This window comes from Coturnix japonica, chromosome 1, assembly GCF_001577835.2.
Source record: "Coturnix japonica isolate 7356 chromosome 1, Coturnix japonica 2.1, whole genome shotgun sequence".
In the NCBI taxonomy this organism is placed as follows: Eukaryota; Metazoa; Chordata; class Aves; order Galliformes; family Phasianidae; genus Coturnix; species Coturnix japonica.
Genome location: NC_029516.1, coordinates 8,872,825 through 8,889,477, shown reverse-complemented (window position 1 = coordinate 8,889,477; position 16,653 = coordinate 8,872,825). Strand labels below are relative to the sequence as shown.

At 36.7% G+C, this 16,653-nt stretch overlaps 1 protein-coding gene across 8 annotated transcripts in view; it reads right to left on the bottom strand.

Moving 5' to 3' along the window:
* The window catches only part of PCLO (piccolo presynaptic cytomatrix protein), a 304,964-nt gene that overhangs the window by 100,908 nt on the left and 187,403 nt on the right, over nucleotides 1-16,653 (bottom strand). For all 8 annotated transcript variants that reach the window (XM_015880308.2, XM_015880153.2, XM_032442183.1 and 5 more), the window contains exons 8-9: nucleotides 14,640-14,788; nucleotides 7,690-7,771 (exon numbers count right to left, since the gene is read on the bottom strand). In XM_015880308.2, the coding sequence (XP_015735794.1) occupies nucleotides 7,690-7,771; nucleotides 14,640-14,788 (231 nt within the window). The remainder of the gene's footprint in view (nucleotides 1-7,689; nucleotides 7,772-14,639; nucleotides 14,789-16,653) is intronic.

Genomic DNA, 16,653 nt, shown 5'->3' with positions numbered 1-16,653 from the left:
ATGTTTTTCTTAACACAGGGAAAAATTTGATTCATATCTCACATATAATGAGTCAACTCTCTCATCATAGGAAAGAGATACATAAATGATGCTCTGCTCATGTGTCACAATTTAATTAGTATATTACTAATCTGGCATATTAGTGATTTCTTATTACAGTGCAAATAATAGGTGAGGAGGATGTTATCAGTTATCTTAACATCTTGGACCAAAACTTTAAACTTCTTGGCTTCATTTAAGCATTTTGTAAGTAGGTTTCCAGGTTTTGACACTATCTATATTTTGTTAAGGAAAATAACATGTAAAGGGTTGAAGGTTTACCATATAATACCATATAAATTAACTTCTCTTAACTACAACTTTGTGTGCTGACCCTTTATTACAAACATTGCATAATGTCTCCTGGTACTATAGACTCATACAAACAGGTGCAAACATTTTCTTTTTCTCAGTACACTTCTTAAAGCAAAGAAAACCTGTGTGATATTTGTGACGATGTGTATTGGCAATGGTTAAACCAAAGCTACTCCTTGGGGACTGTGTATATCGTGGGGAACATTTACGGAACATAATCAACATTTTGAGAAATTTGTAGAAAAGATATCACTACCTGTTTTTAAAGGTACCCAGTAGCACCTCAGTACAATTCTTTCTTAAAGGAAAATCAAAAGAATACATCACCCAAATGGCTCTGCTGCACGAGGGTATCAGCTGACACAGCGCTGCATAGATAACTATCATGAATGAGGAAGAGTTTATGAAACCATTCACTGTAAAATATCCTTCTTCCAAAACAAGTAACACATGCAGCCGTGTAGTTCTTTGTAAACAAACAAACAAAGAAACAAAAACAAAAACAAACAAACAAAAAAAACCAAAAACAAAAACAACCAGGACTTTCCTCCTTTTCTCAATGAGAAAAATACTATATGTTTGGGGTGTTTAATCCATTAAAAGAAGTGATATAATATGACTATAGAATATACAGAAAATAAGTGAAGGATAAGTAATTTCTCTGTCTTTAAACTCCAAAAATCTTTTGACTCATTGCTTGGAAATGTGCCTAAGCTGGCAGCAGGACAGACAGAAGCTTAAAGTGTATTCTCAGAAGAGGTATCACAGTGCAGCTGTTCATGCAATCCCACTGGAAGAACGGAGCTGTCATTTGACAGTTCATTTCTTACAACCACTCATTCTGTGGATATGGGCCAGCTTTGTAAACAGTGAACTGTCCACTAAGACACATGCTGAAACCTTCAGCTCGTTTCACATGCTCTCTCCCTGATGACAAGAGACACTACTGAATGGGGTTATAAACTGTATCCAACATCTTTCACCTGCCTTGGATTTAAACTTTTGTCTTTAGGTAATGACATCCCATTACTTCTGTTCTACCAGCTTAGGCAGGTAATAAATCAAATGAAAACAAAACAAAACACAGAAAAATAATGCTTCTATGCTTTAAAAGGGGGCAGTTGACAAAGTGATTTTCAGTTCTTGGTTGCTTGCTTGCTTTTTTAGAATAGCAGCACAATGACACTTGACATGCATCTTATTTGTAATTTATATATTTGACATCTCAAACAAACAAATAAACAAACAAAACCCAATAACTTTCAATATCTATTGCAGAAGGAAAATGGTTTATGAATTAAGTAATTTACTAATCAATTATCTGCTTAGTAATTTTAACTCCATAAAATACTCTTTTTGTGACAGGGATGAGGATAAAATATTTATCTGCATTGTTGCTTTCAAAACAGAACTCTTCATTTCCATATCTAGAGAATTAAATGTTCTCCATTTCAGAGACCTGTAAAAACAGAAATCTTAACCTGACTCATCCTGCAGCCAGAACTCACGAAAGTGTACACCTAACACACTTCAGAGAACTGCACAGTCTGTGACAAAGTAAATTGCAAATCATTCTCAAAATGTTACAGCATCCTTCTCTGGGAAATGTACCTAAATCAAAGTGGTATTTGTCACTCGGTGATGTGGAGCAGTGTGGTAATTTCAGCATCCAGTCTTTTTCACATAGTTTGATTGTTCTGTAGCTTCTTCATACATAACCTACAGGCTATTCATTACATCTAATTTAAGACCTCCACAGGACCAGAATCTCAGTCTAAGACACTTTGTGCTTCCTTCATAATTAAGACAGAAAAATAGCTGTATTTGCTCTTTCTAACATTCTCGTGTAGTGTATAATAATTATAATAGTGTAATTATTATCATAGCAAGTATGTAAAGGTCATTCATACCTCTCCTGAGAAATGAAATCTTAAACTGGTATCTCTGTGCATTTAACTTCCATTAGCTGGACTTCTATCAGTTTTGTACTAATGTCCTTGACAGTCATCTGACCAATGACAAACCTCCCTGAGTATCTCCTCTTCTAGTTCTTTAAGATAAAGTGCTGAGCTGAGTTAGATGCAGTTAGAGACTGACAGATGCTATTTCAGCGTCTTTCAATCTCACTCTTACATGCCTGTTTTCCTTTTGGCCTTCCATGAGAAACAGGGGGCTAGACAGAACTCTAACTCAGTAATCACAGTGATCTCCTTCTGCATCTTTTTCTGTATTAGAGCTATGAAAGCAACTAGCACCTTTATTATCAGTAGACAGATTGCTCTCTCAGTTACATCCACCCATCTTGTGTTCTCACTGAACTTTCTTAAATGGGTACTCATACACTGAAAAATGTGTAAACAAACGGATCTGCCAAATATATTTCATAGGAAGCATTTTAAACACACACACAAGTGCATTTCAGATAATGTTAGTGCAGTTAAAAGGTGCGTAAACATGGAATATATAGTAGCCTGGCTGTAACAACTCTGTCTCTTTCTGCTTATTGATTTTATCTTTTGTGCCACATCTCTGATAGGGAAAGAGTACTTGATAGGGAGAGAGTACTTGAGGGAATTATGGCAGTTAATTACAGATTAGACCCTTCCCCAGTGACAAATGGGTGCTGGAGGAAGATATTTTTATGCAAATTATTATCTTAGTTCATCACCATGCTAAAGCAAAGAAAAAGGATAAGTAATCATCTGTGAAAAGAGTCTGAGGAAAAGAGATGACTTTTATACTTTTACCCTAAATAAGTTCATGATTACTATGCCATATTAAGTATGGCCTATGACTGTATTTAATGTGGGTTTTTTCCTTGATTAAACATCATATATTCACTGCACTCCAGTATTTTGCTGTAAGAACTTTCAGGTGAAAGATGTCTAAACATATTTGGTTATTTGTTCAGAGACAGCAGCAGTATGGATTTGATATAGAAAAACACTTTTATTTCTCCTCCTCTTTCTCTCTGAATAAGTATCCCATGAGCTGGCATGCTTAAGAGACGTGGTACTGGGTACAGGAATTAATAACCCTTATGAGAGTATGAGGCATCTCTGACGTGTGCACAGCCTTGCAGGTACCCTGTCATCCTATTAGCTGTTTCACTGACATCACTGCTAGGATGAAGATTAGGTACACAATCTTCTGCACACAGTCTCTACTATGAAGTCCACAGCTTTTACTGATTTGCTTCTTCACCTTTCTTTTTTTTTTTTTTTTTTTTTCTTTTCTTTTCTCATCAGAATTGAAGAGGATGTTCCAGAACAAAGACAGACTGCCTGCCCACAGGTATGTTTTGCTTCTCAGAAGCACAGAATGTCCCACATTTGGAAAGGGGAAAGTAATTGTGAGACCCCAGTGAGACAAATTATTTTGACTTTCATACACTCCTTGTACAGACCAATTGAGATTCGTCTACATCATTGGGAAGAACGTAATGTATTTTTTTCTCCTTGCAACATTTCTAAGACTCTGGCTACATTTTAATGGCATCAACACCCATGCCCTCTCTTGCCTTCTTCAAATGTTACTACAAAGTGTTGAAAACCAGAAGAGAAAATGCTGGTAGAATAATACAGTGCTTATTCTGGTAATTTTAAAGAATCAAGGTAATTTGTAAAAACAAATATTGAGTTGCTGGAGCATTAAGTGCTGATAAATTAATCAGTAATCACTGCCATCATTGCTTTGACAGCTGAGCAGAACCAAGATGCCAATTCTTTATCTATCATCCATCTATCTATCATCTATCTATCTATCTATCTATCTATCTATCTATCTATCTATCTATCATCTATTTAATGATACAAATTATTTGTCTTTGCAGAGAAAATCTTTGGCAGTTCCTTTCTATCCATCAGCCTTACCTAAGGAAGGGATAATACACATCTCGAACAGAAAAGCTGTGAGTTTTAGACAATGGCATGCCATGAGTAAATAAGAATTCTCCAAAAAGATGCAAGCTAGCAAGAATACTTTTATTTTTCACTCAGAGCTACTGTTCTCTTGCCATCATAATTTTTCATTCTTAAACACCACATTTGTACACTAAAATTTATGTTAAATGTTTCAATGTGCAAAATTATGCCAGGTTACTTCCGACACCAAAGGCATCTGTATCTTTCATTAAGCAATGAAGCAAATAAATAGAATTCATGTGCTCAGAATACATAATGAGAGAGACCAAATTCTATAGGAACTGGGATTACTCTTACTATTGATATTCATAATGAGACAATTTCTGAAACCCTTATCAGGCAGTAACCTTCAGTACGGTAAGCATATAGTGAGGTATTAGATTGGATAAAAGAGAAAGGGCTTTAATGATAAGGGTGGTGAGGCACTGGAACAGGTTGCCTACAGAGAAACCTGTTCTTAGAGACATCCGAGGTCAGGCTGGAATTCAAATTATTGATGATAATAGAAAGATGTAATCTCTTTTGTTCCATAGTTATAGCTGTGGTATAGCTGGTATACACCCATGCTGTGCCTGTGCTTACCCAGCACACACTACTTAAGATACACTATTTGTGTACTTAAATGTTGATCTATTTTCCCCATGGAGAATTTGGATGTTTTAGGAATTTCTCCAGGTTGTTCCTGCTGTTAAATTGACCAAACTACATGTACATCATTTAAACAATCAGTAGAAACTATTCTTGCTTGTGTAGAAAAAACCACATAGGACAGTCTTTTGTGAACATCTAGGACAGAGGATGCTTTGTGCATACTGTCAGACAAACAGAGACAATGGATGGTGCACACCCTGCAGTGGGCACACATGACCACAAGTCCTGGATGTGAGTTCAGCAACTCAGCTTTTCAGAGAGTCTTATCCAAGGTAGCTGTAAGGATATTTGGACAGAGACTCCCACTGTCAACTGGACAGTGCCTGGTTGTCCTCTGGGGAGGTCAGGCTCCAGCCTTAGGCACTGTCAAGTTTGTTTTTCTTTTTCCTAATTTACATTCTTACTGTGCATATGCAACAAGTATATGGCAAAGAGACAAACAAAATGATTCAAAAGGTCAGTTGGTACTTTTGACAGGAAGGAGGGCGAGGGGGAGAGAGGAAGAGGAAAGGGGGATGGAGAAAGGGTAGGGAAGAGAACAAGAGAGAGGGAAGAAATGAAGTAAAAAAAGAAAGAAACCAACCAGCCAACAAATCAATCATGGCATCAAGATTAATTTACAAAAACTTCCCTGTGTCTAGCTGATTAAATAAAGAAGCTGTGATGGAATAAGAGTATATGTTGTTTAATTTACCACTATTTTAAGAAATTTCTGTTGTGTAATAGATTTCCAAGTTTGCCTTGCTATCTAGCTAATAAGAAGACTTACTAGAAGTTTGCTGATAACAGTTAATCAAAGCTGAATTTTTAAAGCAAATAAAAACCAAAAAAACAAATGTGCAGCTGTGGTAGAGCCCACTTTCAAAGTTCAAGGCTCAGCAGAAAACTCTGCACATGTAAAGAGATTTTCTGTTTTAATTCTTGGGCTCTGAGAGAGTGTGAAGGAGTGAGTTGTGAAGACAAAGTGTTACAGTTCCTAAAAGATGTACAGTGAGTGAAAAACATGCCAATTTCTTCTGTTTCAGTTCCTTCCTATTGGTACCCTATTTCACCCTTGGGTTTTCTCAGTAGAATCTGCATTTCAGCCTTCTAATTCTTATAGGGAAATCTATATATACACCACACTGAAGCGAGTCTCTGCAGGGCTCCACGGATTTATCTGGATTACAAACCAAAAGTATGACTGCAGCTGACAAAGTGATACAATATAGCACAGCTACAGAAGTGAGCAGTTCCAGCACAGGCTATGAAACCTTGCGGGAATACTCGACCCTGTGTGATCTCATGCTCAGCAGAACATTAATAAGTGGGAAACCAATATCTACACCTTGGTTGTCCAGTCCTCACTTACAAGGTATTTCCCCTGATGCATGGTTGCCAGCAGCACAGCTAGTGGAGAATTTGGAACACTTTAAGTGTAAGTAAATTGACACAGGAGACTCAGGCCTTCAGCAACATTAAACCATGAACCACACAAGGTTGTGTGGCTGTCATCCCACTTGTTCTCATAAGAGTGCAGCTTGGATCACAGCATTACTCATCACTCCCCAAGGCAAAAAGTCTCCACAAGGATATTCCTGTTGGCTACATGGCCCCAGGCAGGGAAGGCTGACAGAAGTGAGGAGCTGGATGCTGCTTTCAAATGGTACTGCGTGGGCAAGAGGGTCCTGATTTATTCCAAAATAATCAGTGGGTGTTACATCGACTAGTAAGAAAATGCCTGATAATATATAAAGAAAATTCATGTAACACCCTAAATATGAGGTAGATGCAAGGAGGGGGAGTGATCAAGATTTTACTGCCAGAAACCTTGTATAAACAATATTTAGCAATTCAAGTGAGTTCATGCCACTTTCTACTTAATGCTCAAGGGAACACCAAAGCTGGCAGTTGGTAATTACTTCTGCACAGAAACAGGGTTTGACACACACTGCTGCAATTCTTTAAATGGAAAGAAAGTCTGATGGTTTCACAACAAACCCACTTAAAAGCACGTATCTCTGAAGGAGACAAATGGCATACTGAAAAATTCTGAACACTTTGTCAATACTAGACTCAAGAAAGAGTGCAATTCCAAAAGCTCCATCAGACGGTCCTTACCCTTGCAACATTTTTAACCGGCAGCAGTTTGCAACCTGATACCTAAAAAGGTCAGATTGCACTCCTGCTCAAGGCTGGGAGGGGAATGGATATCACTTCTGCCACTTCCTTCTCCTTTGCAAGCAGAATCTCATGTGAGTATTTAGATGAGTTACACAAAAGAGAAAAAAATTGAAATCCTAAATAAAATTTCCCTATGTAAAGATATCACAGAAAAAGTGGAATCTTTCTGTTCTGATAACCTCTTCTGCAGAAGATTCCCAGTAGCTCTACAGAAAGAATAAAATTCTCAGTTCTGTTCCTGTTTAATATCTACATAAGCCTACTCATTTTTCTGATTCCACTGTTGAACATTACCAAAGCTTCTCCTGCAGAGAATACAGAGTTATATAAAAAGAAATAGCAAAGCAGACTGCAGATATATACAACAGATTTTCCCTCTGTGCTTAATGTCTTAATGTCTACGTATCTCAAACAGATGTTGTGACCTTTTTTTCTGCATTGCTGCCTTCCATTACAACCAAACAGCTAAATGTAAGATGACCACTGAATCTCCTGCTGCATATGACACTGGAAAAAAAAATTAATACGGCAAATGGTTTTCATGAATCATGTTAATCAAATTAATTAATAAGTCTCATAGAGGGTTGTTGCTGTTTACCTGAAACTGTGTGATCCTTCGGGTCTCTCAGTAGTTTGAGCCTTGCATGAGGGAAAATGTACTGCAGGGGCTTCCCATTTATCTGAGGAACACAAATAGGCATGTCATAAAGAGATAACATAACATCAATTGTAAAAATAATTTTAGACAGTTAAAACAGAAACAAGCAAATAAGCTTATTTCATCCAGGGAAATATCACAACTCCATGACTCAAACATCCCCTGAATTTCAAGATATGTTTGTCAGACCAGAAAATCCTTCTGCAGGGGAATCAATATTTGCTTCCAAAACAGAAAACTGAGATTCAGTTTCAATATGACAGTAGTTCTCTTTTTGTTTCCTAATGACTGGAAGGTGATTTCTGTCATCTGCAGTTTTTTCTTAGTATTAATCCTTTCTCCAAATAGTGTATGAGCAGAGAATAAAAAGACATACAATCTCTGTATTTGTTATAAAATACCTAAACCAAATGGTGGTCAATGTGCAAACAGCCATAAAGTACTGGTCTAGTTTTATCGAAGACAAATGAACTAATATACTTCCTCATCAAACCTTAAAAGCCTTTTAAAAGGCCTGGCCTAAAACTTTCAGGACTATTGTTTATAGAATCACGAGTGGCATTCACTTGGGCTATTAATACAAAATGTCAAAGCTGAAAGTAATGCATCTCTGCAATGCATGTTCAAAAGCCAGCTATGATGACTCCACCTGCCCCATGAGATGGGGACAGAAGGGGCCAAGCAGCACATGTCAGTCCATCTATCAGACGACTGCCGTGTATTCACACCAAAATACCTCTGCAGAGTGTTTTAACACTCAGACACCTCTCATCCATTACACAATATCTTTGTCTGCAGATTTTGTCTTTCAGAAGCAAAGCAAAATCCAGCACCTCTGCCGAGCCCAAGATCTGTACCCTGGCTGAGAAATGAGAGCAGGGTTGCCTGCAGCTGCATATGGCTGAGTGTCAATGGGATGGGGCCAGTGCTGGAATTTGGGAGCTGGTGGGACAATGCCAAGCAGTATGAACGCATGGAAGTCTGAATGTATCAGCAGCCTGCTACCAGGTGGTTCTTACTATTATTTATAGTTAAGCAGCATTTAAAGTGACTAAGCTCCTCCTGAACTAAGCACTTCAAACTCAGTCTCTGCCCTGGAGAGCTTATGATGTTAATGGATAACATACAGAAGTGACAGGAGGGGAAACAGAGAAGTCAAGTAACTTGCTTAACTCAGTCCCACAGTGAGCAGGAGTTCATACATCAGTTGTCATAATTCAGTCTCTTTTCTAGTGGATGGCACTGCATCTAGAAGGATGAAATCCTCCCATAACATAGTGTAGTTTCAGCCATAATTTACCTCAGATGAAAGAGAAATCTGCTAGAGGACAAGTACTGCAGAATAAATCAGGACTGAGATCAGGCAGACTTTATGACTTACCCTGGAATTCTGCCAGAACAGAGGGTATAATGCTAGTAAAAGTGTGTAAAGTGCCGTGAGTTGTACATGCATATAAATGGATAGGGACATTGTTTTCTCAGTTATTAAAATCAGCAAGTGTAATTTAACAGTAAAAATGATGCATTTCTCATGTTTAGCTTCCATAAAATCGTTAAAAAAATCTTAAAAAAAAAAAGTATCTAATTTTATTTTAATCCATCAAATACACAGTAATACAAAGTAATAAAGTTCAAGACGAGCAGCATGATAATACTGAGGCATATACTTAGCTGGGATCCATCCTGGTGGAAGCTATTCAAATTTAACTGAGGAAAACTGCAGCTCATAAATTTCAACTTACCATTTATTTATTTGGTATTGCTCTATCTTATCTTTCTTTAGCAAAATTGCTTTCTGAATAAAAAATAATCCAAGAATATTCAACAGCATATTGTATATAATTTACTGACAAATACATCAGAAAATATAGACTGTCTCCTACTTTAGTATATTACTTTCTCATTACTTTCACTTCCAGAATTTTATGATAAGTATAAATCTTAGTGATTCATAAAGTTATGAACAAAAGCATTAATGTTTATTAGCATTCAGGGTAGCATATTATTTTTTATTGTTGGTGGGAATCAGTACTTAAATTGAACATGGCATTAGGCACTTGCCATCAGAGTGGTTTTGTGTCTGGAAATGGCAGAGTACATATGAAAAAACAGAAGCTGATATAAACAGAGTATGCAAGGAATAACAATTATGTTGGTTTTGATGGTTTTACTTTAACCATTAATGCCCATATTTATCTTAAATGTAGGATATTAAAAACCCTGCAGAACACAAGTGACTTTTTGTTTGCACTTGTTCACATTTTAACTTTTCCTAAAGTTGGTTTTCATTACCTGAATATATGGCCTGGGATCTTCTTGTTGACTTGTCCCCCAGTTATCATCATGAAGATAGAGAGGGCCCCTACTGCAATCACACAGTCACACAAGGGTGCAGGAGTATAGGATGTGCAAGTCCGCAAGCCTTGATTTAGGTCACGTGCTGAAGGTGACTTGACCCTTCACTACAAATCCATCGGTCTTTGCCATGGAGATCCTTTCCTCACTGTTCCAGGAATACCCAGTACACTCAAGCAGTGAGTCAGTCAGCACTGACAACACACTCCTCCTCTGATTACAGCACATTTAGACTCTTCAGTGTATCTTTCCCCCTAGTATCCTGTTTGAACTGACACTGAACTAATTTTTCAGCATATTACTCAGAGGGCCCTTGGGGCTTCCATCCCAGTGAGCTAAATGAAAACTGGAATATAAAGCATTTCCTCCAGGAATTTTAGCTCTGGTCGTATTTGATGTTATCACTCAGTATTAAGCCCTTCTGAGAAACTGAATGAAGAGCAGATAAATGTACTGAGGTTTTCTATCACTGTTACAGAAAATCAATTTAAATGTATACTCTGTTTTCCCCTTGTTGTCATTATACTTCTTGTCTGATAAAGAAATTTTATGGAAGCTTCGCAGAAATTAATTATACCAGGTAATGAGGACAGTTAAGAATAGAAGATTTCCCTAATGCTTCATTTAAGTAGAAGAACTAAAGTACACTAAATGTATTCTGGAATTCCAGGCAAAGTCTGTAAGAACAGCTCATGAAGTATAACCTGGGCTTTGGAGCAAGTCAACAGAGGCACAGCACGCTCTGTTTTTAAATAGTGCTGAACCTCTCCTTCCACCAAGATCTGGGACAACCTGATAAGCTGAATCTCAGTAGTTACGTGTGGGTGTAATCCTTTATGAAATTCAGATGGAATGGAGGATACTCAAATTGATGCGTTAGGGAGTATCAGTCCTAATTTCTGAATACCACAGGCAATTGCAGGAGTACAGAAGCCTGGTGACAGCCAGAATGAGGAAATCCAACAGCTGAGGCAGTCATGTTCCTTTGAGCTTTTGCATTTCCTCTTTGCAGAGCAAGAATACCAAATTCTCTGGAAATCCCAACAGTGGAAAGCTCTCTGTACTGATAGATCTCTGATTATCAGGTATTTTGCAGAAGTATTTAGGAAAAATGGTAACAAATACTGTAGAGAGTGATGTTTACTTCCCGTGGAGGTCAGAATTGCATTCTGAATTTTGATACAGAAGTCATTCAGTCATGCAGTGAGAATAATAGAGCTGGGTGACCGAAAAATGAACGACTGCTAAATTCCATCTAGACTTACAATGAGGTGGCAGCAAACGGTCAACACAGTAGATATCCTAACAATTATGCTCCTATTTCTTCATAGATTTCCAGAGAATATGAAATAAATAAATAAATAAAAATATGACTCCCCAAAGTCTGAAATAGAGAAATCAGTTTTTTAGAAATTCAGTATAATCTCCTTGAGAGTTGGAAAACTATCAAAACTAAGTATTCTAAATTTGTAAAATCTGGCAAAAAAAAAAAAAAGTTTACAGGTAGTCTTCTGGATCTCTTTCATAAACATTCAGATTTTGAAGCTGTTGCTTACCTCATGACCCATTTTTCAACATTCTTAAATGGAATATTTCAGCATATTTAAACAATATTATTTAATGTCCCTAAAAATGCATGAGTTACATGTTCTTTCAAGGAAATGGTACAGTCCCGAGAGCCAAGAAGTAGGAGAATGATATTGCAAAGATTAAATCTATAGAACCCTACATTTATTTCTGTGCTCAGAAAACTCTTGCCAAAATGAACGGATGACAATACACTGGCATTACGATGAGTTTATTAATCATTTAGGGCTTAAAAGATCAGGAGCGTTCTGTCTGTATTTTACTCCCTCCATTAAGAAGGAACTTATCTCCTGTTGATGTAATCTCGCTGTGCATCTTTTTTTATGATCTCCTGTTCCTCTGGCACATTCTCATACTTTCCCTTCACAGCCTGGTTGAAACACTCATAGACTGTTATACAACTTTCACAAAAATTAATGACTAAAAGCTGTGATATCTGAGAATTAAAAGAAGTCCCTGGTCAACTGGCAGTGACCAAGTGAACTATTGGGTAATCAGGGATCAGTGAGAAATCTGCAATAGATTACATATTGATTATGTTTAAACCACGTTTATCCTCCTCAGGTAAGCAGTTCAGAATCATTGTACTGGGAAACAGCAATTAAGGCAGTACATTCCACTGCAATTGAATGTGATTTAAAATACTATGTGGAATTACAGAAGTTGCTATAGAAACAAATATATTTTAATATTAGTAGTACAGTATGTGTGAGCTTAATTCCTAGGTTACAAGAAATCCATGGAAACTTGGAAGCTCATACTTGTCACTGCTGAATTCTTGCTTCAAAAGCAATGGGTTGTGCTGTATTTGTTACCTTTAATTGTACAAGCTCTGTGGGACATAACTGAACAATTCTGATTTCATCTGGAAAGAAAATTGGAGTTTCACATATTTTCTCAAATACAAATATGACTGCAGTCAGCAAAGCTTTCTTTTTTCTTTTTTTTTTTTTTTAATAAGAAAAAGGTACAAATAGCAAATTTACAGTGTGATCTGACAGAAAAATTCATGCTATTCATGGAAACAGTTCCTTCTGCAGATGGTTTGTGCTCTGTATGGGATATTAAGAGAGGTGCCATGGCTTAATTACTATGTTAACTCAGTCTCATCCTAACTGATTTCCAGAAAGCTTCTGCAGCCAGGACAGCTCCAAGTGAAGCTGGAGATGAAGAGAGAGCATGGGACAATGAATTCAGCATTCAATATGGAGCTAAGGAATGAAGCACTTAAAATGACTCTGACACTTGTCTTAAAGTAATTTCATACCTGTATGTGTATGAAAATCAGTTTCCTTTCTTGTTTCAAATGTTCATGGGTACTTAACATACACAATATCTGAGAAACATTTTGACAATGCAATTGATGCTGGATTTGTGAGAACTGGCATTTCTCACTTCTGAAGACATGGTGAAATAATTTTGCATCTTTAAGTGCTATAGTTAACCTGGTCTGCAAGAGATGAAGGGGGAACCGCTCTATTTCCATATAAACACGGAGATTGCTGAAATAATTGAGAAAGCAACTCTCAGCTGCCTAAAGATCTTCTCCCACAAAACTTTGATCAGTGTCCTTAAAGCGGTCCTAGTGCAGTGCTATTCAAAGATCAGACCTTCTTGATGAGTAAGAAGTCTCAGAACAATTTCCGAGGGCAAAGCAAGGATTTGTAAAAATTAAATGCATCTCACTGAACATGTCCATATCTGCTTATCAGTAGTTCTCGTTTTGGACCAACCTGATTTCTAATGCAAATTTTTAATTTTATGCCATGATGCTGAAGTGGTCAAATAATATTGGGTATGTCAAGAACAATGCGTGTTTTTCCTGCTCTGGCAGGTTTTGTTTTCATTACCACTGACATTAAGAGCTGTGAAAACTAAAACATCCTTTATCCTGCAATTAAGCTCGTTCATAGCTAGAGCTATATGAATAGATTCCTTGTAAAGATTATCTTGTAAAGATTATCTTCTAAATCCTTCTTTCTCAACAAGAGGGGCTTGGTACAACTTAGACTGTATAAATCTGTGAATATGCTAAGCTAGAGATAGGCAGAAAGAGAAAGAAAAGTAAGTAACAGCTTGTATTGTAAGATATCTGAAAGCTTACTTTATAAAACTTAGAATCCTCATAAAAACTTCATTCTATTATCAAATATGCTCACTAGACAAAATAGTTCCTATGGCTGCATGAGAGCAGGATAGTTCTGCTCAGGTGCTGAGGAATAAACATAGCACACTGAGCTCTTGAGAATAAATTGGCCATGCCACACTTTCTCTTGCTTCCATTACACCTTTTGTAAGAGAATATAGTCTCAACTGATTACTAAAAACAACAGCTGAAATGATCAAGTGAATGACTTAAATATACCAAATGAAATTCATAAATTCAATCAATACCAAGAGGATATTTGGTGGTTTACTAACTTGAACTGGATTTCAAATTATCAAGTTTGAAAAACAGTATGGTATTTTTCTTTTCACTTTAATAAATATTTTAATTATTAGATTGATTAATTCTTGCTGATTTATTTTATACTTAATCACAGAATAGAATTACACTGACCAACTAAAGTGCAAGCTGATGTCCATCAGTCAAAAAGCAGTTCTTTAGACTACTATAAGGGGGATGAATTTGGATGGTATAAATCTGGTAAGGTAAAATCAGACCAACCATGGATTATCTTAATAGCAATACCTACTGCATATATAGTTCTATTTATAGTTTAATTCCATCCAGATAGGTTTCAGAAAGTCAAAGACAACATGTAAAATCAATACTTCAATACAGAGAAATGCTGTTTCAATGCCACCATCAAGTATTGATGACAAATACAGGTTCAATAGCATATCACCTGAATTACTGGAATTTGATTAACCCTACAGTCCCTCCACTGTTGAACATTATGTTGATTAAATTTTCAAACATTTGTCAAACTAAAGGAAAGGCTTACTTGGCAGCTTATTTGATCTTGGTGCTGACTTGGTGGTCGAGAGTGGGACAACTTCTCGGGCAGCCTTCTGTCGAGGCCATGTCCATTCTCCAAACGAGATTCCCTGGGCTTGTCAAACCAATCTGTTTCTTCACGACGGAGATGGTAGGCTTTGAAAACCAAGGACAGGTAAAATGTTCTGTTCCAGTGCTGGGGAAAGGGCAATAATGTGCGTTGTGCATAGCAAACATGCATAGTGATCATTAATTGGCCATGCAGCTAAAGCAAAGTAACAAACTGAATATTTTCCATTTGGAGCTCATCTAAAACTAGTTATATGAAGGCAGAGCCTGCTTTATTAAATCATGTCAGCACAAATCAAAGAAGATACAAAGTAAAATAAATCTATTATCTTTCTAATTATAAGCAGAAATATTTCAAGTGTTATCAATTTTGATTCTATCCCTTGATTTTGCAGTAAGAAGCTTCTTTGTGTCTGGAAATTTAGCTGTTCTTCACACAATAAATCACTAAGTTCTTATATTTGCAATAGTTTTAAACTGGTATAAAATGTGTTGTATTAGATACTTGCCATGGATGAAATGGAAGTGTTTCAATAAAATCACTTTTGCAAATACACTGATTTATGCCTACTGACTCCTGGATCAGCTAACATAGCTTTCACTCACACTAAGATCAGAATGAGCTCCTATGTGTTCAGTAACATTTCTGTTGAATGATATGCAGATTTCTGTCAGTGTAAACCAAAACAATACACAGCTAAATGTAGTCCAATGAAAGTTTGAATGTTATGTTGTAATAATGATGAATTTGAAAATTAAGAAGAAAAACAGTATGTTTCAGCAAAAATTCTAGAAAAATGCAAGACTAAAATAAGGTCAGTTGTTGCTATAGTAACAGGAGTGAGTGCAATTGTACCACAACACAGAATGCAAAATGGAAAATGGTAGTGTGCATATCCTACCTATTTAGTTGTTAAACATAATTAACTTAGTTTAGTAAATGATTGGAATATACTATTCTTCATGTCCTATTTGTGGTAAAAACAATCATCCTGTATTCTAGTAGGTCTTGTGAAAAGTCTTAATCTTTGTTTATATGTGTTATGCAGTCTCTTCCTGCTTAACTGTGCACAAATCTGATCTATCATAAATGGTTAAAAAAATTCTTTAGATCAGCATATATGCAGTAAATAGAAATATTATTAAAGATTAGATCTTGGAGAGCGAGCAATTAGTTACTGAACCACTGCTCCTCATAAACCATGACAATCTAATACGCAGATCATTTATGCTTTACACATTTATGCCAAATGCCTAGTGCTGGCACATACCAGTGTAACTCATCCTGACAGAACTTCTTACTGGGGCTTGTGTTAAAAACCTAATGAAGTTTTCTGATTCCAGATAGTAATGCTGACTATTGCAATCTGTGTCATTAGCTGAGCAGAAAAAAAAAAAATAAAAAAAAATCTCCTTCCATCTCACCTGAAAGTACTACTGCTGGATTTATTCCATAGAAAAGCTAGCACATACATGGAAATTTTATGCTGCGGTTCTGACTAACCTTTCTCCTCAAAACCAGATAATGTGTGTATTTTACATGATGATGATGATGATTATTATTATTATTATTTTTAATATAGATACGTATATAGACACACACACGTCACACTCATATGTGCATATTCACATTGTTTCTGGCTTGACTGTTTGAGATTTGTTTCAGCTGGAAGCCTGAGAACAGCCAACATGTTTTCTGATGGCCTTAGCCGAGACTAACGCTGCTGGTTTTAGTGGACATATTCTTGTTCTAAGCTAACAATATGCACCCAGACTGCTCCACCTGTAAAAATTCCTGATGGCGTCAATAAGGTCCTGTGCTGTTAGTTACACAGTTTTAAAAGGTGAGACTGGACTCTAGGCAGTGGAATCTGAGAAACTTATTCAGAGAAATCCCTCATCTTAACCACTCTGTCCCATGGGTGAAAAATTACAAAGGGTCACTTGTGCTG